This window comes from Poromitra crassiceps (genome assembly GCF_964638095.1).
Source record: "Poromitra crassiceps genome assembly, chromosome: 6".
Taxonomy (NCBI): Eukaryota; Metazoa; Chordata; class Actinopteri; order Beryciformes; family Melamphaidae; genus Poromitra; species Poromitra crassiceps.
In genome coordinates, this window is record NC_139627.1 from 37,617,740 (window position 1) to 37,641,703 (window position 23,964).

At 45.9% G+C, this 23,964-nt stretch overlaps 2 protein-coding genes across 2 annotated transcripts in view; one reads left to right on the forward strand and one right to left on the reverse strand.

Moving 5' to 3' along the window:
* The window catches only part of arhgef7a (Rho guanine nucleotide exchange factor (GEF) 7a), a 38,959-nt gene extending 23,197 nt beyond the window's left edge, over window positions 1-15,762 (reverse strand). Inside the window, exons 1-2 of the mRNA XM_083638758.1 lie at window positions 15,512-15,762; window positions 10,684-10,767 (exon numbers count right to left, since the gene is read on the reverse strand). Of these exons, the coding sequence (XP_083494884.1) occupies window positions 10,684-10,767; window positions 15,512-15,676 (249 nt within the window). The 5' untranslated portion in view covers window positions 15,677-15,762. The remainder of the gene's footprint in view (window positions 1-10,683; window positions 10,768-15,511) is intronic.
* Window positions 15,763-23,523: 7,761 nt separating this feature from the next.
* The window catches only part of aff3 (AF4/FMR2 family, member 3), a 19,949-nt gene continuing 19,508 nt past the window's right edge, over window positions 23,524-23,964 (forward strand). The window contains exon 1 of the mRNA XM_083638666.1: window positions 23,524-23,662. Coding sequence (XP_083494792.1) covers window positions 23,591-23,662 — 72 coding nt within the window. The 5' untranslated portion in view covers window positions 23,524-23,590. The remainder of the gene's footprint in view (window positions 23,663-23,964) is intronic.

The window sequence follows — 23,964 nt, forward strand, 5'->3', positions numbered from 1 at the left end:
TTGAAATATGTGTATCACAAAATCCACTGACTGTAGCAGATGCTGAGGTCCGATCTGAGGAGCACCAAGAGCAGTAACTGTGGTAAATATGATGTGCTCTGCCAGCTTGACTTTCAGTGGCCTGTGAGTTCATATGAATGGCAGCGATTATAACTCTGTTGATGAGTGTAGTTGTCCTCTTTCTCTTCACATAGAACGGCTTCAGTGATTGGTTACTCTCAGTCCAGTGCTATTAGGGTGAGCGACTGGGAGACACGAGTCCCTTTCATCTTCCGCTCTGATTACAGATGTGCCCAGGGCATATATGGGCATGTGTGTGTTCGCAAAAGTGTGTGAGCGCACGTGTGTGTGTGTGTGTGTGTTGGCCTGGTTCCAAGGAAACAGTCCAGTGCTATTCCCTCCAGGACCCCGAGGAGCCAGACTGTCCTTGCTGAGCATTCATGTGAAAGCATCCTCTTTCTCACCACTCTGTACCACTGCTCTGTACTGCAGCTGCTCTGTACTGCCGCTGCTCTGTACTGCCACTGCTCTGTACTGCAGCTGCTCTGTACTGCAGCTGCTCTGTACTGCTGCTGCTCTGTACTGCAGCTGCTCTGTACTGCCGCTGCTCTGTACTGCCACTGCTCTGTACTGCAGCTGCTCTGTACTGCAGCTGCTCTGTACTGCAGCTGCTCTGTACTGCCACTGCAGCTGCTCTGCTCTGTACTGCCGCTGCTCTGTACTGCAGCTGCTCTGTACTGCAGCTGCTCTGTACTGCCACTGCTCTGTACTGCAGCTGCTCTGTACTGCCGCTGCTCTGTACTGCAGCTGCTCTGTACTGCAGCTGCTCTGTACTGCCGCTGCTCTGTACTGCCGCTGCTCTGTACTGCCGCTGCTCTGTACTGCCGCTGCTCTGTACTGCAGCTGCTCTGTACTGCAGCTGCTCTGTACTGCCGCTGCTCTGTACTGCCGCTGCTCTGTACTGCCGCTGCTCTGTACTGCAGCTGCTCTGTACTGCCACTGCTCTGTACTGCCACTGCTCTGTACTGCAGCTGCTCTGTACTGCAGCTGCTCTGTACTGTCGCTGCTCTGTACTGCCACTGCTCTGTACTGCAGCTGCTCTGTACTGCAGCTGCTCTCTACTGCAGCTGCTCTGTACTGCAGCTGCTCTGCTCTGTACTGCAGCTGCTCTGTACTGCCGCTGCTCTGTACTGCCACTGCTCTGTACTGCAGCTGCTCTGTACTGCCGCTGCTCTGTACTGCAGCTGCTCTGTACTGTCACTGCTCTGTACTGCAGCTGCTCTGTACTGCAGCTGCTCTGTACTGCAGCTGCTCTGTACTGCCGCTGCTCTGTACTGCCGCTGCTCTGTACTGCAGCTGCTCTGTACTGCAGCTGCTCTGTACTGCCGCTGCTCTGTACTGCCGCTGCTCTGTACTGCAGCTGCTCTGTACTGCAGCTGCTCTGTACTGCCGCTGCTCTGTACTGCCGCTGCAGTGTTTCCCCTACCACTCTACAGGCCTGGCAGGCCCACCTGCAGCTGGCCAGTGGCCACTTCATGTGTCGCGGAGTGACTACGTCACGTGTTGTCTCCAAGGAGACGAGACGGGAGACCCATGCCTGGCGCAAAGATGGCAGATGCACCAGAAACTTTCCAACTAAACTCTTACCTAAAGTATGGGAGCACTTCACATTCTGTAAAAGTAGAACGTGTGTTAGCTGCAAACTATGAAAATCCACCTTGCGTGACACGGACACACCGCGTTAATGAGGACAAACAATAATGTAACTTGATATGGACAAACAGGGCTCAACGACAAGGGTAAGCTAAGCTGGTTAACGTTACTAGAGAACTGTAAACACGATTAGACACGTGCTTTGAGTTTTGAAGTGAGGAAACATTAAACGTCTCGTTTAACGTTATCTAATAGCCGTGTCTGCTGCTTGTGATCCGTGTTGACATGTGTGCGCGCTCGTGCGTGTGTATGAGAGAGAGAAGGAGAAAGTTAGTGCAGACTAACAAACTGGTTAGCACTTCAAGAAGACAAAAGTGTTTTACAACAAGCAGGCTTACTGGATATTTCCACCTAACGTTATAATCCATACTGCCTTAATGATCAATGTTGCATGTCACATTACAACAACCTCCAATGTATCCTATCCACCCGATGTGTTGTTGCTAGGCAACGGCCAGCGTCTGTCATTAAAGTCCCTGGAAACCAAAATCCACAAAAACCTTCTAACTATTAAATTTAGGGTCTTATGTGAGTAATTGTGTGCCTCAGAAAGTAGTTGACATTACTTTCAACCCTAACCCCAAAAATCTACACTTTTCTGGTCTGGATTTCCATTTCCTCATTGAAGAGAGCGGTGCGCGCGGTGCTAAAATGCATGATCTTATCACGTCATAAGATTTACTCGAATCACACGCATGCACGCACACGCGCACACACACAGTAGCGCTGTGCACTCGTAGCGGCAGAGATCTCTTCCTCTCTGTCAGTAGGCTATGCGCCGAGCAACGCGCGAACACACACACACACACACTCCATCTCTCTTTCCTTCTCTCTCTCTCTCCTTCTCTCTCTCTCGGAGGAGACGTGCTGCAGACGGGACACGCCCACACAGTCCGCGGGAGAAAATACACTCTAAAATCTAATTGATTCTCATGACTTTTGCCATGACTGTCAAACCTAAATTTATATACTTTGCGACGTTCATCATCGTTCAAATTTGGCTGGTAAACATAGGTTCCTGTGATGTGATGAACTCAAAATGCTAAATAATAAAAAAAAATATTTCTGGTTTCCAGGGACTTTAAGAGTACACCATAACAGATACAGAACAGTGTGTTACACCATGTTACACCATCATGGTCCATGATGCCATGGTCAAATTCTACTCGAAGCTAAGGAAGATAAATGGCAGCAGTGATTCATGACAGTCACCACGTGAATGATTCCAGTGTTTTGTGTGTGCCTGGTATCTGTCACTCAACATCATTCTCAATGAGTTTAAATCCCTGTGATGTTTTAGTACATCACACATACATTACACGGCTTATTCATTCAGCAATAAATACACTTCATTATTAAGTCATCCTCCTTGTGATCACTTTGTTTTAAGTCTTGAATATATCACAGAGTGAACAAAAAGTTTAATTCAAATATAAAATCATTGCAGACTGCCCGCCTGCTGCGCCATGTCGGTTTAGGTTTTGTTTCTTTTGGTCCCTGCTCTGTACTGCAGCTGCTCTGTACTGCCACTGCTCTGTCTGTACTGCCTACTGACTATTACTAAGCTCAAAGGAGAGGTGCATTCTACAGCGCTTAGTTGCTTCCTTCCTCATCTCCTCCACGCACTGCAAAATCTGAGCTCTTCGACCACCCTAGAAGTCATCCTAACAGGTTCTCCATTAGAAGCAAATGATCCAACTTCATGGTGAAACATGATGGATGATGTGACATTAAATATTCATGAGAGCAGATAATGAAATGAACATGGCCAAGATACCAAGCTGAGAGATGTGTGCTAGACCTCAGCATCACAGTCAGGTAACGATCCCTCAGAGCTGCCCGACACAATAACCCAACCCCTCCAGTGACTCAGCAAGCTGCAACAAGATGGTACTGCTACTACAACACATATCTAGGTGCCTGCCACCAGATACTATATGAGGAGGCACAAGACAAGTTCAAGGAGGGAGGGAGGAGTTATAAGCTGTGCTGCTGAAGACGGAGAGGAATGGGATCGGGCTTGATGCTAACGTTAAGGGGTTACTGGATGAGGTGGGCGTATCTGAAGCACAGATAAATGAAGTACTGAGGGACTCAAGACAATTGTGTCTGGGCGAGAAGAGGAAGAGTATAAAACGCCAAAGAAGAAGATGGATGGCTCCAGAAGTTGGCGGTAATGCAACATTAAGGATGCCAACTGCCATAAAACACCAAAAATAAGAAGTTCAAGGAGGGAGCTCTATCAATCCTTCGGAGATGATTCTCCAGATCCAGACCACTTCTACTTCATAGAAGAAGATAACACAGGAGGTGCACATTGACAAGACCAGTGCACAGTAGTTCACTCAGGTCACTCGACTCGACATAACAGTCTGACGTAGAAGTGGGTCCAGCCCAGGACACCTCCTCAGTACCTAGGTATGATCTACAGTCTGACGACCATGCCATGACGATCAAGCAATTACCGAAGAGGAACGCCCTCTTCCTCACAACACTTTGCAGGAGGTGCTCATCGACAAGGCCATCCAGATCCAGTAGGTGAGTGGGTTATGGGTACACGGGATGACCTACATCATACTAACGAGTGTGCCTGAGACCAGGGCTGTATTACTGAACGGGCATACCGGGCACTCGCCAGGGGCCCGAGAGCTCAGGGGGCCCATGAGCTAGAGTCTCTTCGCAGGCCGCCGCAGGCGGCCTGCGAAGAGACTAACTGATGGGGCCCCTGAGCTCACTTTGCAGCTGAGACTCTAGCTTATGGGCCCCTGAGCTCACTTTGCAGCTGAGACTCTAGCTTATGGGTCCCTGAGCTCACTTCGCAGCTGAGACTCTAGCTTATGGGCCCCTGAGCTCACTTTGCAGCTGAGACTCTAGCTTATGGGCCCCTGAGCTCACTTCGCAGCTGAGACTCTAGCTTATGGGCCCCTGAGCTCACTTCGCAGCTGAGACTCTAGCTTATGGGCCCCCTGAGCTCACTTCGCAGCTGAGACTCTAGCTTATGGGCCCCTGAGCTCACTTCGCAGCTGAGACTCTAGCTTATGGGCCCCTGAGCTCACTTTGCAGCTGAGACTCTAGCTTATGGGCCCCTGAGCTCACTTTGCAGCTGAGACTCTAGCTTATGGGCCCCTGAGCTCACTTCGCAGCTGAGACTCTAGCTTATGGGCCCCTGAGCTCACTTCGCAGCTGAGACTCTAGCTTATGGGCCCCTGAGCTCACTTCGCAGCTGAGACTCTAGCTTATGGGCCCCTGAGCTCACTTTGCAGCTGAGACTCTAGCTTATGGGCCCCTGAGCTCACTTCACAGCTGAGACTCTAGCTTATGGGCCCCTGAGCTCACTTCGCAGGCGGCCTGCGAAGAGACTCTAGCTCAGGGGTGCCCAAATTCTTTCCCATGAAGGGCCAAAACTCAATCTGGGTGGAGGGCCGAGGGCCAAAAATAAACGTTGTGGAATTACATTAAAATGTATTGTGTTTTATAGAAAATTAACATTCTAAATCTAAAATAACATTTCAATATAATAATCTACTTTTTATCTGTTTGGTAATTGTAATAATTTGCAATTGGTTATATATATTTAAAAAAAAACATCTGCATTTGTGGGGAGCTTAAACATTTAATCAGTAAACACCCAGTTAAAAACAGTTGTATTTTCCACCTTTGTAATCAAGAGAGAAATTTGACTTAATTCACAACTTGAAAAATCCTCAAGGTACTTTGAAAATCAGCTTTATTGTTCATCTTTTGTAAACAATTTGCCATGACAATTTGCATGGATGCAATCTCAGGAGTGAACACAGTATATCTGCAGCCACATTCAGACACTGTTTCACAAAGTCACCACATGAAAAAGCTGTCCACCCTTTGCAATCAGTGCAGATATCTGATAACTTGCCCGAGTTGCATTCTGGATAAAAAAAATCGGGGGGCAAAAAAAAAAAAAAAAAAAGATTTTTTTTTTTTTTGCGCTGTGAGGGGGGGCCCGTGAGGGGGGCATGCCCAGGGGCCCGTGAAGTCATAATCCGTCTATGCCTGAGACAATGCATGCTAGTGACAAACTACCGGTAAGCTCGTCTCCACAACAATTCGGACTGATTCCAGCACAGGAGGACCCGCCCGGACGTTCAGAACAACTTGGACTGATTCCAGCGTGGGAGGGCCCGGTCGGATCTCCAGAACATGGCCCTTCGGCGGGACCCGATCATCCCTGGCTGCCTTACAACCAGCCAGGTCCTGCCGGATCTCCGTAATAAAATCTCCGTAATAGTACATGTTGTGACTCGTGCAGCCACTACGTGATGAAATAATAATCCAAAGTTACTGAAAATGGTCATTTTCTAAGAAAATCCACACCGAGATCTAACAAAGAATAACCAAACTAACCAAGAGTAACTGAACTTACTTCCTCGTTTGCCATGAGGCGCTGTATACAGCGCATGCCTCATGGATTTAAGAAAACATCTTTGTTTGGTACAGATCCCCACAAAAATCACACCATAATCATTTAATGTTTTTCAATGAAATTGAGAATAATGATGTAAAAATTATCATTCCCTCTGATATCGCAAATCAGATTGCAATTGCAATATCAGTCAAAATAATCGCAATTAGATATATATTTTTAATTGTGTAGCCCTAGTTGAGATCAGCCAAACATCCAGTTTACACATGTTAAGAAGAGGCAGGTCAGCACAGTGTAGGACATTTTAAAAATATATTTTGGGGTCAACTTTTGCCCCCACTGTCTAAAAACTGGGGGCATTTACAAAATTGTGGGGGCACTTAAAAAAGTAATCAGTGCATAATGTTGCTAAAGACTAGTGCAGTGGTTGCCAACCTTCATGACTCGTGACCCCAAGTGGGGGGTCGCCTGAAATTCAAATGGGGTCGCCTGGATTTTTTATTTTATTTTTTAACACCACATACAATTTAAAACTACTGAAGAGGATTAGGGTCACATGTGAAAAATGTATTTGAGTTCTGGGTTTAAGTCAGGATTCTCAGAATAAAGTCAGAATTCGGAAGGGGGGATAGAATTCTGAGTTTAAAAATACTGAAAAACAAAGACAAAAAAGTCAGACTTCTCAGATTAAAGTCAGAATACTGTCAGCATACTGTTACATGTGACATAATTGATGATGTCACTGATGAGGTCACTACCAATGTTGTACCGAAATGTTAACATCTGGGGGGGGCAAACAACAGCGCTGTTTGTGTGAGTGTGTTGTTCTTCGTCTGGCAACCAGCTTGTAGGTGCTGCTGAGTGTGTGTCAGAGATGGAAATGGAAATTAAATGAATGAAAAGAAAATAATCAAAATCTTGGGGGCAATTTTTGCCCCTGGATCATGATTTTTAGGGGCATTCTGAGATTTCTTGGGGGCATTTTTGCCCCTGCCCCTGGCTAAATTCCTACACTGGGGCAGCACTGCAAAAGCGCTCACTCTCCCTGGCCGTCTGTCTCTGTCTGTCCCACTGCTCTAATCTGCAGCCCCAGCTACCTGGGGTCAGAGCCAGCAGTGCTTTGGGCTCTTGAGGAGATCCGTCACTGCCATGCTCTACAGATGGTGAGAGGAAACGACTATAATCCTGCCCTGTCTGGTTCACTCATATAGAATCGTACATTTGACACATGTATGCTCTCTCACACGCAAGCTTAGGGGAAGATGGAAAAATGGTGACACTAGAGCCGTTTTCCCACATGCGTACCGGAAAATTACCTGTAAGTCAATATCGGACATTTCCCTTCACACTTCGGCTCGCGCATGTGGGAATCTATCAGCGAATTTGCCTGTATGTTGGGGGGCGGGTGGAGGGGGGAGCTTATTTGGGGGGTCGGCAAAACTCGAAATAAGTTCGCTTGTCAGTTGTCACACAATAAATCACACTCGTTTGACTTAAAAGCAGCGTCAAGCCGCCAGCGTAATAAACACAGCCGATTTACCCCCTCCCCTCTCTGCTCGAGAGCAGCAGCCACGGACAGACACAGCGAGAATGGCAGAGGCTTGCAAGCTGCTCAACGCTTGTATGTATGTAGAGAAAGCAAATGCACAAAGCGAAATGTGGAAGTAGTTTGCTTTGATGTGCGCGAATGATTAGATGATGCACTTTGAAGAAGTTGGGATCCGTGTCTGAGAGAAATAGTTGCTGGTTCGATGTTTATCCGTTCACCTGCGTCGCGTTGAAGCACTTTTTACAGACTGGCTTCGTTTGATGTGTCCGGGGTTGCCTTCGGAAATCAGCAAGCTGACATACTGCTCTTATTAGGCTATTGATTGATTGACTGATTGACTTTATTTGGTGAAATGTCAACAAAGATACAGGGGACAGACAATCACCGAGGATAAAAACACAATAAAGCCTGGCTATAATAAGCACTGGCTTATTTCCATTGCGGTCCTCAACAAACAACAGAGAGACAAAAACATCACACGATTGGGAATCACCTTCTATACTCAAATTAAGACTATTACATTATTACTAGATTGAATAGGAATAATGGCACGCTTGAATATTATACAATACATAAACATCACAAGATCATTTAGCTTTAATGTGCGCGAATGATTAGATTATGCCCGCTGGAACATTAAGCAACGTGTGTAGGCAACACCTCGCCCATGATTGAAGGACAGCTGTCGCGGAAAATGACTGGACCCGTTTCCACTTGCGTCCCCTTAACACGTTCACTGCCGTGGACGAGATATCTCGTCAAGCAGAAACCAACGGTTGACTGCCGTGGACGAGATATCTCGTCCAAAAAAAAAAAAAAATGTTTTGACGGTGGGACGTGGATCTAACCCTTTTACATCTCCTATAAAAATATGGGAGGTATTGAATGGTTATAATCTATTTTACCGACCCACTAAGTGGCGACAGTGCTCTCCAGACTAGACGAAGCCAAGCAAAAACAGCAGCGTGAGGAAGCCATTCTCATGAAAATGGATTGGCGAAAACGCTTTCGCTTTCGCGCAGGGAGCTGGCGGTGGGGGATTGCAAATTTGCATAATAGATTATGGGTGAAACACACTTTGAAACACCGGCAGAAAGCCCAGAATCGCACGCAGCTTCATTCCAGCTGAGCTCACAACCGAAAAACGAGCCCCATCCACACTCGCCCAAAGAGCGGCCGCCAGCAGCCAGGCAGCACAGACAGGCAGGAGAGACTCGCTTGTGACAAACGCTGCAAAGCCACCAGAGACACACCCACGGAGGGAGGAGTTTGGAGGAGAGGGGGGTGAGGGTGCTGCTATGGAGGAAATTACTGTTCAAAACTATTGTTTAGATGTCTGACGTCTTACGCCAAAAATAAATGGTTAAAGTGACTGTTCTATCGAATTTCACAAAAAGCCATTTATCTCAGCTTAAATTTTCAGACGCTGAAACCATGCTGTATTCAACTGCTAATGCCTACATAACTACTAACTCTACAAACTAACTATTTTAGACAGAGAAAGCACACATTCTATTAGTTCTTTTGAGATATTTTGTGTTCACAAAATCTTAGCAGAAAATAATCCTCGGCTCTTGAAATATGAGCCAGAATCCTCAAAAAAAAACCTTGGCAGAAGCTACCTACAGTAAAAAAAAACTGCTGGCAGTGAATGTGTTAAGAGCATACCGCTCTTCTGACTGGCTCGAAACTGGTGAAATGTCGGCGATGACGGGGTCGCGCTTATACCGGCATGGCGCCTTTCCCACATGCAGGCATTAGACCACGTTCCGGTCATTTTGCGGTACAAAGCGCATGTGGGAAAAGGGTTTAGGATTAAGAGACTGTTGCCTTAAGTAGCATCTCGGGGCCCACAAGGGCGGGAGTGGTGAAAGAAGAGTCGGGGTATATAATGTATACATTTTGAATATTTGGTATCAACAACCGTGTCCATTATTGCTCAACACTGTTACCAAAGCACATCTCTGGTGAATGAAATCACAAAGAGGAAGGAGTCTTTTGGTACCCTGGCATTTCAGCTGCATATAACTAATACAAGCCATGATTCATGCCCTCAATATGACAATGCACCCTCTCACTCCATCTCCACCTCTTCTTCAATGACTGGAGTCTCAGCAGGGAAAGTCAATGCTGTTGAACACTGAGCTGTAGTCAGATTGGGTTGGTTCAATGACCCCTCTATGTGCTGACCAGCACATAGCCTTATATAGTGTTCTGTCCTCACTTTGCTTAAGATAGTGGATGTATTTTGTATGTATGCCATAGCACTGACTACAATGTAGCCACAGATTCTTAGGGCTTACATGGTGTCTAGAACCATGTTTATATGCAACACCTTATAAGGATGTAATTACAATGTGTCCAGTTTACATTAGCTGTTGATTTACCAATATTTTACAAATGACTGGTGCAGCTAATCAATAATATGCCCATGCATGCATACAACTGTAGCTTGGCTCGAGAGATAGATGGTGATATGCTTCTCTACTAGAGCCATTTACATCTAGCTAACGTTACAGTTTCATGAGTGGACGTATTTTTGCACCAGTAATTTTGTTCTAAACAAAATGCAACACAACGGCTAGTGTAAAGTGGGGGTGACAACACGCACTAGCCTGAGGACAAAGCTCTGCATTAATTACAGAGCATAAACGTACGCTACATAAAGGCTATGTGGTGCTTCGCTTCCACAGCCTGGCTGAGCAACAACAGTTTTATCCATTGATATTATTTGAGGTAACCAAAATGTTATTTTGTATCGCCTTCTGTTCTATTGACAATATGCCACTGCAGCACCGGACAAACGATGCTCTCTCAGCCGGGCGATGGGTGATTGTTCTCGGCTCGCAGTTCTCACTCCTCCCACTCAGGGATCCGTCCGTGTCCCCATTGTTTATTGTATGTGTCCGCGTCTCTACTACTCAAACATGGAACACAAACTCTACACTCTCCGACGTATTTGTCTGAAATGTGCACGTGTTTGATAAAAACGCCAAAGAGCTTAAATATATTGGGCACTTACCTCGACGCGAAACGATGTGCAGCCTTTGAGAAACTCCTTTATGTTGCTCAAGCACTCGCCGTCGTTTTTCGGTTCCTGGTAAATCTGAAAGACGGAAACGCTGGTTATACCCTTCCAATGTATATGGGCTGTCTCTTTTGCTTTTCAGTCCATGGTTAACTGTTTGTTATTTAGGCCTAAATGTATCTTCTTTGCGACACGCATCTCTGTTTGTATGGGCTTGCCACACTACGCTAGGAGGAGGCTGAACACAAATGCCCCGGCCCCCAGGGAACTGAGGGAAGTGGAAGAGGCTGTGGATCGAGGGAAATGACGTTGACAAATAGGGATCCCCACTAAACATTATTCTCGGTTTTTCTAGAAACCTCTCACAATGAAGTAGACATACATACTATGAAGGCAAGAATACAGTCAACTAACGTGGACTGCTGAGATTGTGGCTATACCCTATTGCAATTATTATTACTATGATTATTATTAATAATAATAATCATAATAATAATAACCTCCACAGACTGTCATCGACACAGTGGTTCTCAAACTTTTTCACGTCAAGGACCCCTAAACTGACCAAAATTAGCCCATCACCATGGCCCGGCCATCTGATAAGATTTTAGCTTTTGTGACGACCCTCCCACTCTCCTGGCCCTGTCTTGCAGGAGCCTGGTGTTATGGTTGTTAGGCTGATTGGGTGAACTCACCGATGCAGCTTTTTGTTCTGTTCATTTGTTTAATGTAGTTTGTGTTGTTGTCTTATTTTCCCTGAGTTTGACTCCCCTCATGTGTTACTTCCTTGAGCCAGGTTGTTATGAGGGGAATCATACACCAAAATAAAAGTTAAAATTTGAAGTTCACTCAGAGAGCGCAGACCTCCAACAAGGCCAATATTCCAGCAGTCTGCTATGATATGCAAATGTTGTGAGTTGGATCCCCATGGTCAGATCAGAACCCTAACCCTGACGCAGCCCACCAACATCCCCCCAGCCACACTCCCTACCCACCCCTCGAATCACAACTCTCCCCGACTTTCCTATCCCTAGCTACGCTGCTTTTCCCTAGCCCCAACCCCTTTCCTGACCACCCCACCCAGATACACCTACCACTCGAACCCAGACTCTCTATTAGCCTATTTCACATCCCACCCAAATCACACATTTTGTGTCTAAAAGGCAGGAAGTAAAACAGGTGCAAGCAAGAAATTGATTAGGGCCCCGGCACTGGAACACCTTAATGTATTGGAAGTTGGAAACCCTCATTAGTGTTCTGCTTGCACCTGTTTTACTTCCTGACTTTTAAACACACAATGGGTGATTTGGGTGGGATGTGAAATAGGCTAATGACCTTCCTATCCGTATAGCTACGACCCTTTTCCATAACCCCACCCCCTTTCCTTACCACGCCCCCTCCAACCACCCAGATACACCTAGCCACTCCCCCTACCCACTCCTCGAACCCCAACTCTAGACTTCCTATTGCTAGCTACGACCCCTTTTCCCTGGCCCTACCCTCCTTCCTGACCACGCCTCCTCCCACCACCCAGATACACCTAGCCACTCCCCCTACCCACACCTCGAATCCCGACTCTCCGTCTAGAACCTTCCTATCACTAGTTACAGCCCCTTTCCCCTAGCCCCACCCCATTGCTTGCCCCGCCCGGATCGGATCCGCACCAAAATTGTATGGGTTCTTCCTTGGCCCCTGCTACACCTTCCCACCAAGTTTCATTAAAATCTGCCCAGTAGTCTTTCCATAATCCTGCTAACAGTCAAACAGATAAACATACAGACAAACAGCACAGAAAACATAACCTTGCCTCCTCCGCCAAGGAGGTGATAACAATAATTTAACTAAAACTAAGGGAAAATAACTAGACAACACTAACTACAAAAAAGAACAAAAGGTGAGGAGGGAGATAGACTGAATGGTCTGAAGGTCTTAAGACCAATGAGTGCATTCAATTAGCCTAACGACCCCAACACCAAGTTCCTGCAAGACAGGGCCAGGAGAGTGGAAGGGTCGTCACACTTTTAGATGTTTTATTACAGAAAGTGTATGAAACCCATGACCAAAATAGTCATACATTCTGTCATTGTGTTACTTATGGTTGGAATTCTAGTGAAAATGATAGCTGCTGCGCAGCAATGGGTCATGGACGGGCACTGACATCCTGATGACATCATCAGTGATGTCACAATGCACAATTGCTCAAGCGACATCACTGATGACATCACTTATGAAATCATCATAAGTTTGTGTGTGTATGTGTGTGTGTGTGAGGATGGCGAGGGCATGTCCCTCCTTTCACCAGGATGGCGAAGGCATCAATGCTCTTTAGGCTATATATGGGGGCAGAATTCAAAATACTGTCAAAAACTCTGTTTTTGAGATACAATTCTGAGATTTTGCACACTTCAACTACTGTGACAGCAAAATCTTTTTAGTGTGTGTGAAGAATCTAGCTTTATTTAGCAAGAATTTGCAGTAGCTGTTTACAGTCAATTTTTGATCAATCGAAAATCGATGCAGATGCTGAAGTTTGGTGTCGTTTGAGGAAAAATGGGGGGGAGTAGGGTTTAATTAGTTTTACAGTTTTTGGAGTTTTGCGGTCTTTGGACTTCATAATTGGCCATAGGTTGCAGTGTACAAAAGTTTATCCTCACTTGGGCCCACATTTGGGTGAAAGTTGCAAAGCCGTAGCATGTATGCCTGATTTCTTATGAATTTTCAAAGTTTGAAACTTTAGATGGTCGCTGTAGCGCCACCATCAGGACTATTGGCCCCAAATTCGCGTTGACGAAGTTTGGTAGATTCAAGATTCAAGATTCAAGATTGATTAAGTGTCCCAAAAGGGCAATTTGGGTTGCAAAAAGCGTAATACAAAGTACATACATATGGGACTGGACCTTTGTGCAAAGTTTGATTTATTTTCATGCATGGGAAGTCCAACTTCCCGGAAGAAGAAGAAGAAGAAGAAGAAGAAGAAGAAGAAGGAGGAGAAGAAGAAGGAGAAGAAGAAGGAGAAGAAGAAGGAGAAGGAGAAGAAGAAGAAGAAGGAGAAGAAGAAGGAGAAGGAGAAGAAGAAGAATATTGGCAAATACAAACAGTGGCCCTGCCGCTTTGCTGTCCCAGCCACTAATAAATCCCCCTTTTTGCTGGGGAGTGGGGACCCCCTGGAAGCCCCTCAAGGACCCCTGGGGGTCCCCGGACCCCACTTTGAGAACCACTGATCTACACTATCTTGACTCAGCAATCTTAATTATGATAAAGTCCAGCTTGACCTATAACCACATCCAGTGCTTTCAAATGATCTTTGTATGCAAAAAAAACGAAAACAAAACAAAACATTGAGGTGTTAGTTTAGTGCTTTGCAGCCAGGGCATCGTGGCCATATAGTCCTTCAAAATTGCAGTATAATTTCTGATCGAGGAGGAATGCTTTAAGCTAAGTGATAGATGCTTGTTTCCTGCACAAAGGGCACCAATTTGAACATGGTTTGATGATAGTAGGCCTACCCCTACCTATTGTAACTGCTTATTTCAAATGGCAGGAGAGGATGTGAAATGTCACACATAGGTTATCTGTGATATTTCACATCCTCTCACACCATTTGGATACAGAAAATCATAATTTCTAATGTAAATACACATTGGTAGCCAAATAAGTGAGTATAATGCTACCATTGTTTGTTTGACACCATATGGCCCTGAAGCTGCCAAATTCTGTGTATGCATTTTTTGTATCCTCCCCAAAACTGTGTATGCATTTTTTTATCCTCCCAAAACAAGATGGCAGCAAATGTAATATAATTTAGATCAGCAGATCTGCATTAGGCTATTGGCTGATTTTGTCTCACTGTTTTGGATTGCACGCAGAGAAGCTATAGTAATGCTGTTCTCACTGTCAATCAACCCACATCAATGCTCTCCCATGTAGGCTACAAGAAGGTGAAAAATCACTTGGTGTCTGGTGAAATCAAAGTTCACAAATAAAATGAGAATCATATCTAAATCAATCTGATGAAACTGTCTGCACTGCACAGTGTCTGTCTACTCAAGCTTGTGAGAGTGGATCACAAGCAGAACGCCTGTTTTCAAGAAACATTGCCTCCTTTAGGAGAGTGTCTAAACTGACACTGAGCCTAAACGTTGACAGCAGTTGACAGACACAGACAACAAATCCTGCGCTGTTTCTTTAAATGGGGAGAGGGTCCATCTAGTGTCTGTGCGCCTTTGCAGTCAATGGCGGCCCACTCTTTGGTCTGTATGTGTATAGCCTATAGCCAGACATCCTCGGTTGATTGTACAGTGTACGGTGTGTACCAAATACACACACAAACAAGCCACATCGTCCTCGGAATTTAATAACGTGTGAGATATGGCATATGGGCTGTCAAATGTCAGAATGCATCCCCATTAGACCTATATAGTGTAGGATGTCTATAGGCTAGCTTAGACCTGCAGTAAAAAAAATGAAAAGGGGGCCTCCATTATTGAAATCATATACTGCGTCTATCAGGTCCTGATCATTTCTGATCAAGCAATCTTTTTTCTTTTGCTGTGATGTTGCCTATTCGCTGGCACTGGAAACAACAACGGCCTTTCTGTTGCACACGCATAGTGTAGCCTACTGACATATGTGCAACCATTTGGTGCTGTTTTCCGAGACAATAACCCGGGCTGCCGTGACCTACAAAAGAGATCTGCTCATGGACCACTGGGCAGAGAGAGAGAAGCTAGACAACAAACCGCGTCGGTGTCACGGTTCTCGGCGGCACAGACGCGCCTCGGGCGGGCGGTAAAGCGGAGGACAGCGGTGCTGGTGCGCTTACTTTCTCCGTGGAGCCCGGGCTGAGCCGCTCCAGCAATCTACACAAGACCACCCCATCTTTGAGGGAGGTCTGCAGAAACGCTTCGGGGTCCGATATGGTCTTCTTGGGCGATTCCAGCACCCCGAGCGTAATCAACCATGTAACCGTCTGTTCCGCCGAATTCATGGCCAGTCACAACAGATCCTATCCAACGAAGCGGCGGTGTTTGTGTAGCCTATTTAAAGCTGCTGCCCCGGTTACACCGTCATCTGTGCGTTAAAACAAAAACATGGTTAATCCAGAAGGATGCCTGCGAGCTCGGAGAGACTACGGTGAAAAATCCCTCATTCCTTCTCCCTTGCTCGGCTGAATACGGGTGACGCCTGGCTTCTTGTGGAAATTCAGAGGGTCCTGGTTTCCTCTCTTATGTGGTGTGTTTTTTTCTCTCCTCCGACCTGGCAAGCTGTCAAATGCGGTTCGCTGTGATGCGTTGAGGCAGTGGGCTGCATGTATGCGCATCGCAGCCGCCAGCCACTCATCCACTGGATGACATCACACAACAGGGACAAGCCAGTCCAACCAGTTGTCGGGGCACTTCAGCATTTGTTTGTCATGAATAGCTTTCTCTGGGTGGGTTTGCTTATCCTCCTCTGTTTATTATCCGTTTATTATCAGCCACAATTATCTGTTGTTGGTGCTATCTACCTGTGATGAGAGATACACCTCAATAGGCCATGTGTAGCCTACTACTTTACTGCCTTTAAAGTTTCTTTTCTTTCAGTTTTATATATATACAATGTTGTCCCACTGATGATGTCATAGGCATTGTGACATCATCAGTGATGTCATAAGAGCAATGGTGATGTCATCAGTAATGCAAAGTTGGGTAATCACAATGTCTATGACATAATCAGTGATGTGACATTATCAGGGATGTCATCAGTGACATCATTATTAGTCTCACGTGGTCAGACCACCGTCGACGTCAGCAAGCTTCCAGCGACGGAGGTTTCTGAATCACAAGAGACTTCCGGCGCTCCAGCCAGATGCTGGACGCAAAATCTGGCTGGGCTGTGATGGAAGTTACATACAGCACGTCATACAGCGTGCCTCCCATATTACAGTCCGGCAAGGAAACACGTTCAGTGATGCCATGAAGCACCGTGAAGAGACTTAACTGTGAAGCGATAAAAGGAGCGACCAAAAAGTAGTGATAGGCTGTCTTGCAGGAAGAATGAGTGGGCAAGATAATTTTAACGGCTGCGTTACAGAAAGTGTGCCAGGTCCACGGTGGGCGTTTGAGCCATTTCAATGAATAAAGTTGATGTTTCCCCCCGGGGTCTATTTAGCACACATTCCGAATGTGTGTGTGTGTGCGTGCGTGCGTGAGCAGAAATTGTGTTCGGCCACAGCTATGTAATTGTGTGATTGTGCTGAATCTTTCTGGAAGTGCAAAGAGCTGCCAACAGCACCCCTGCGGGGTGACCTGACGGAGCCGGATTTTTGAATTAGTAATTAGGGTCGACTAAATGGGCAAAAATAGCTAATTAGTGGCCAAAATGAGTCAACGCAGGTTCAGCACCACGGAGAGCTCCATTTGATAGCAACTGATGGATCACATCTGAGAGAGTTGGAACAGAGTTGGAATCAGCCAGGAAAGTGGGCTATGAAAACCCTCTGGGGAGACAGAGGAGAGGCTGCAATGCATGACAACTCTGTGAGCGAGGCCTGACTAAATGGCCAGTGATTGTGTGCTCCAACGGGTATCAGAACTATAATAAGAATGCTCAGTCTCTGTGTGTGTGTGTGTGTGTGTGTGTGTTTGTGTGTGTGTGTGTGTGTGTGTGTGTGTGTGTGTGTGTGTGTGTGTGTGTGTGTGTGTGTGTGTGTGTGTGTGTGTGTGTGTGAGTGAGTGAGTGTGTGAGTGAGCAGACGTGTTCGACTACAGGTCAGCTATGCCATTTTATGTGCGATCACACTGAATCTTTCAGAAAGAGCACCCCCACGGGGTGACCTAACTGAGCTGTATTTTTTTATGAGGTATTAGGGACGATTAATGGCCGAATTTGCGATGGCTGCACAGATTAATGGCCGAACTTGCAATACTGCGCAATGGCTGTGCAGCCTCCACCAATCACACAGGGATGGCTAAATTCCGCTAGTATATCATAAGTTGCTAAAGCGTATGAACAACAGCGCTTGTTTGTGTGAGTGTTTTCTTCATTTGTCTTCTTTTGGCAACCAGCTTGCAGGTGCTGAATGTGTGTTAGAGATGGAAATGGAAATTAAATTAAATTAAATGAATTAAAATAAAATGATCCAAATGTTGGAGGCAATTTTTGCCCCTCGATCACAATTTTTAGGGGCATTCTGAGATTTCTTGGGGCATTTTGGCCCTTGCGCCTGACTAATTTCCTACACTGACACCATATCATATCATGAAATGCCATATCATGTCATTAGGTCATATTATATCAATCACACACAGCAGGCAAGGCTGCTGCCAGGCATTGACACTTGGAACTGGCTGTTGCAGAGCAGAACTTCACTTCTCACTGTGGCCATAGGGTGGTGCTCTGTGCACACTGTATCTACTGTAAATGTTTTCTAACCCAGCACCCCCACATGAAACCAAACAAGCTGCTCCCACCCACCTTATCCGACACTGTCAGGGATATCTGCAGGTGGCTCACAGCTGCACACAAATGGAGGGAAATGCTATTATATGTCAGTGAGCAGCCGGTTACCTCACACTAATACCCTATGGCCTATCGAGTGATGATTGTGTTCATCTCTACATTCTAACTCTAAACCCTACACCCCCTTACCCTAACTAACCCTTCCACGGGTACACCTCCAATTGACTCAAATTATGTCAATTAGCCTATCAGAAGCTTCTAAAGCCATTACATCCTTTTCTGGAGTTTTCCAAGCTGTTTATAGTGAACTTACTGTAACTTCTGACCCATTGGAATTGTTATATAGTGAATTATAAGTGAGATAAAGTCTGTAAACAATTGTTGGAAATGTCATGCACAAAGTAGATGCATCCTTTATGTTTTCCACACAGAAGGGCCCTTTTAACTACCCCACCCGGCCGGTGGGCACTCGAGGACATGCAGACGGGCACACACTCCTTCAGCGCTCACAGCGTCCCAAGTGGGAATTGAACCCAGGACCTTCTGGCTGTGAGGTGACAGCGCTTACCACTGCGCCACAGTGCCCCCAAAGTAGACGCATCCTAACCGACTAACTAACCAAAACCATGTGTTGTTGTTGTTGTTGTTGTGCATGGAGCCTACAGTTAGGGTCTGAAAAAGAAGCAAAGGGAAAACTGTGTTGGTTTCCCTCTCTACCTGGAGGAATCTGGAATACCCATATGACCTCCATGGTTACCAAAGCAAGGTAGCTTAGGCGCACTCTTTCTCTCCCAACACCTCTCTCTCGTGCATGTTGTGTGTGTGAGGGTGGATGTGTTGTCAGGAAGGCTGACCCCTGAGGCCAGCCGTGTCTAAACAGGCAGTGTCGAGGGATACCTGAGTGCCTTTGAGGTCCTGTCGCCATGGGTCTGTTACCAAGGGTGCTACTGAGTGGGGCTGTGGAGACCGGCCCCAGGCATTTCATTTCCCTCCATTCCCACTCCATCCCTGCACTCTCATGTAAATAAATGTTTGTTTTTCTTTCAAAAGGGGGAGAGAGAGAGAGAGACACACACACACACACACACACACACACACACACACACACACACCGAGAAACATTCATGTATTATTGATCCTATTCATAGTATTCCCATGATGTCACAAGCATTTTTCCTACCAATATGGCGCTACAATACACACAGCTCATTGGCTGTAAGTGTCACTTGATTGTAATCACCTGTTAATTGATCACAATCACCTGTTATTTTCCTACCAAGATGGCCGTGTGGTGATGTAACAGAATACTATCAATACGCAGAACAGAAAGGCTAGAGAGATACATGTTAAAGAGGTATACGCCTATTTCACATGCACCCAAATCAGCCATTTTGTGTATAAAAGCTATATAGGAAGGAAAACAGGTGCAAGCAAGACATTGATTAGAGCAGTGGTCCTCAATCTTTTTGAGCCGTGACCCCCAAAAGACTTTAGGCTGGGGTTCGCAACCCCCCTCCCGTCGCTATCCAACCTAACGACAGTGCGCACGCATTCACACATTGATTTTACTCACTCACTGAAATCGTTTTTATAGCTTTATAATACATTAAACCATTGGTATGGGAGATTTAATCATCATGGGATTTTTTTATTTTTTATTTTCCAATCATCCCACGGTCCCCCAAAATAATCTTGCGACCCCCTGGGGGGTCCCGACCCCCAGGTTGAGAACCACTGGATTAGAGCCCCGGACCTTCAGGCTTCAACCTAACAAGCAGCCAACAGGAAGCCTGAACGTCTGGGGCCCTAGTCAATGTCTTGCTTGCTTTACTTCCTAGCTTTTAGACACAAAATGGCTAATTTGGGTGCATGTGAATTAATAGGCTAATAGAAAGTTGATGTAGAGGCAAAGAGAAAAAGTAGGGTGAATAGAGTGAGACATAAGGTGGAGAAAGATGTGAGGACCAGAGAGCCTCTGTAACATCTGGATCACCTGCTGTGGGTAAATCAGGTCAAGAGGAAGGAGCAGACGGCCGACCATATAAATTTGAGTTCTTAACATGCCACACACTGAAACACAATACAGATTGTTAACAATTATCCTGTCGAAGTACGTCAGGGATGTCAAACTCATTTTAGTCCACATGGGACCCAATTTGGTCTCAAGTGGGCCAGACTACACAAAGCAAATCAATGCATAATAACCCATAAACAACAACGCCTCCAAATGTTCTCTTTTAGTGAAAAGATTAGGCCTAGAGGTACATTTTAAGAACACATTTTCACATTAGGTTATCTCAGCGATAGGCCTATCATATCAAATCTACTGTCTGTAACTGTGCATTACAATTGATGGCAAATGTACAATTCTCCTCTATAATCAATGGTATTGAAAATAGTTTATTTTGTAATGAGTACAGAAAACATCAATATCTTACTTAATAATATTGTAACTTGCTCCTGAAACCTGGTACCTCTTAGCCTTCACAAGTGCATCAATATTAAGTGCAATTTTCACACTTTGCAAAGTCATCCTGTGGGCCAGATTGGACCTTTTTGGCGACCGGTTCTGGCCCCCGGGCCGTTAGTTTGACACCCCTGGTGTACAGTATGTGCTTCATTGGAGCATGAAGACAGAGAGCAGGGTAAGTATTCAGGCTTTAGGGTGACACGCCTATCCACGTCTCTCCTCAGCTAGAGGGTGATACATAAAGCAGGATTTATTGATTTTTATCACTATTTTATGACCAACTTTCTCATGATTTATCATATCATGATCCATAGAAGTGCCTGTGTTGGGCAGCTTTTTGCATAAGAGGAAAATATAATAACATAATAATGTTAGTTCATCCAATTAGAAGCAGAAGAGTTCTGCAATCATTTTGCAGATACAGAAGTGGGACATTGTTTGCCGATTCGTGTCACAACTGTCTCAAATGACCACTCAAAAGTGGTTTGCATCTATTGGTTTAGCAGCTAGACATTCAATGATCTATGTTTTTATTTTTTTATACATATGTTATTTTTCAATTAGAGCAATTACTATAGGCGACATTTATTGACACTGAAGAAGCCGTAATGGGCAACATGCTAGATCTGAATTGTTATATCTGCCACATGACTGTGGGCCTCTTCTGCATCTAACTGTGAGTTCATTGACTAACAAACTGAACTGCACAGGGCAAACCAACTTCCCTTTGAAACACGGAAACACACAGACCACAGTCACACACATGCACGCACACGCACACGCACACACACACACACACACACACACACACATACACACACACACACACACACACACACACACACGCACGCACACGCACACACACACACACACACACACACACACACACACTGCATATACTAAGCTTGGAATATAGAATTGAGTGAAATTAACTGTCTCTTTACCTTCTGTCTCAACTTGCAATGTCAGGCACATTATCATTCCAGTAAAGCTTTAATTAGCTTTATCTGTCATTTCAGAATGTATGGATTTAAGACTTTTTCTTTCAAGCACAAACATAAACTGTACCTGGATGCAGGCATATTATATGCATAAAACACTGAGTCCACCTTTTGTTCACACCCCCCTAACTGTTTTTTGACCTCCTCATCTTCCTGTGTGTCATATGAGGTTCCACATCTGGACCGTGACTGGGTACACACAGAGGCCAAACCATCCGGGGCCGCCCCTGTGTTCAGCCTCTGACAGGTGTCATAGGCAAATTAGGTACACTGTGGTGCCGAGGGGCGGTCAGCCCAAGCCAACCCCCCCCCCCCCCCCCCCTGTCTCTCTCTCTCCCGCTCGTTATGGATATGCTCATCATTTGGAGGAAAAATATTTAGGTTGTTCTACTGGTTTTCTTGTTGTTACCTATCTTGTTAGTGCAATAAATGAATGGAGTCCCTGCTCTTGTGAATCCATCATCATTTAAGGCCATCCCTCCTCCTTGTGTCCATTTCTCCCTCCTCTCTCAGCTTGCCCCCAGAGCCATCTGGGCCAGGGAGATGGGTCATATTTCATTATGACAAGGTAAACTCCATACAACCCAGCCACTTCACAGGCCACAGCAGAGTGCATTAAGCAGAACAATGGATGGACAAGACACAACAGTGGCAAGATGAAGGGGTGAGGATCCAGAATTCATTTGGGCCAATGTCTTTTGCTGTATAGTTCTACATTGTCGGGTGTAGCCTATGACTTCCCCAAACATGTTTATGCCAAGGACCCACAATTAGATGTGATTTCAACAACAGGATTAGCTACATACCTATAGCCTGCAGGCGGGAAGGTCACGGTGCAGAGACCTAGCATATAACAACATCATTACGCATTCTCTCAAAATGCCTTCTGCTAGTGAGGGAAATAATTTAGAATTACCTTCATTTTGCTGGGGACTCCCTGGAACGGCTTCAAGGATCACTGGTAGTGGTCCATGCCCTGGACTCCACTTTGGGAACCACTGGTCTGTAGTAGGGAGCAGGTTCTGTATCAGGATGGGCAACCGGTTAGATCCGGCCTCGGATCCCCATTCAATGACAAAAACGGGGAAATGGCTAGTTTTGTTCCTGTGTGGAATGTGGATCAAAACAAAATAGTTGGTTTTGACAGCCATAGCCTATCCTAGCTGTAATCTCAAATAGGGATGAGTGTGATCAGACCAGTTAAGGAGTGTGGCCTGTGGGGGGTGGGGGTGTTGAGACATAGGCTATAGTTAAACTGTCCTAGCATCATTTAGGCTACTTTTGAAGTGAAGTGGTAGGCTAACTGAAAATCCTTCCACAACTCGTTATCGTGTGGCTAAAGCAGCTACCACGCCATTCACCGGTCCACACGCCATTCACCGTCCAGGTTACATGCTGCCACTCCGACGTGCTGCCACTCCGACGTTCTGCCACTCCGAAATATCGGCACTCAGAAAGGGATCATGTCTATGTTCCCCGGGTTCTATATTCCCCGTTTTTTCACGCCAAACCTAACCTCCCCCCATGCCTAAACCTAACCTCCCCCAGACCCTAACCCAAAACCTAACCTCTCCCACCCCCACGCCTAAACCTAAGGTCGGCATTGCGGCTTCTAAGGTGAACGACCGCCAGTCCGAATAATGGAAGTTAACGTTCGGAGTGGCAGGGCTTCGGAAAGGCAGTCAGTAGCCCACCGTCCACTGACTCGTGTTCTCGCTAAGTGCGTGGGGTGGTGATGTGTCATGACTCCCTCTGACGTTACCTCCGTGTCTCTCTCTCTCTCTCTCGCTCTCTCCCCAGCTGCCTCCGTCTCTCTCTCTCTCTCTCTCTCTCTCTCTTCTCTCGCTCTCTCCAGCTGCACGGCGGCGGATCCGCTAGTGGGGCTCTGATGATCACTCCTCTCCCCGCGTCACGGAGGCTGAATGACTGTGTTTAAGGCGAGTCGTCACTGGTATGGACACCAGAGGAGAGCACTGACCAGCCAGGAAACATGCCGACAGTCCTCGGCGGCAAAGGGAAACTTTCCATCGTCTGTTTTCTGCTCCGATGCGCATCTTCTCAGGTGAGAGGGGGGCATGCATGTCGGCTATAGCGGCTGGATTTCAAACAGATCGTTTTCTTGTGAATATTATATAGCTTATGTGTCAGTGCAGGTTATTTGGCGTTGGGTAAAGAAGGAATGGCCTATTGAAAAATGATTAGCCTACTCAAGTAGCCCATTACAATAACGGCCCATTTATCTCTGCAGAGCCATGCATTGTTTTTCTTCATCAGATTTGATGACATGAGTGTTTTCAAATGTGCTTTGAACTTATACCCAGCAGCATTAATACATTGCAAATATGTCTATTGAAATAGGTAGGT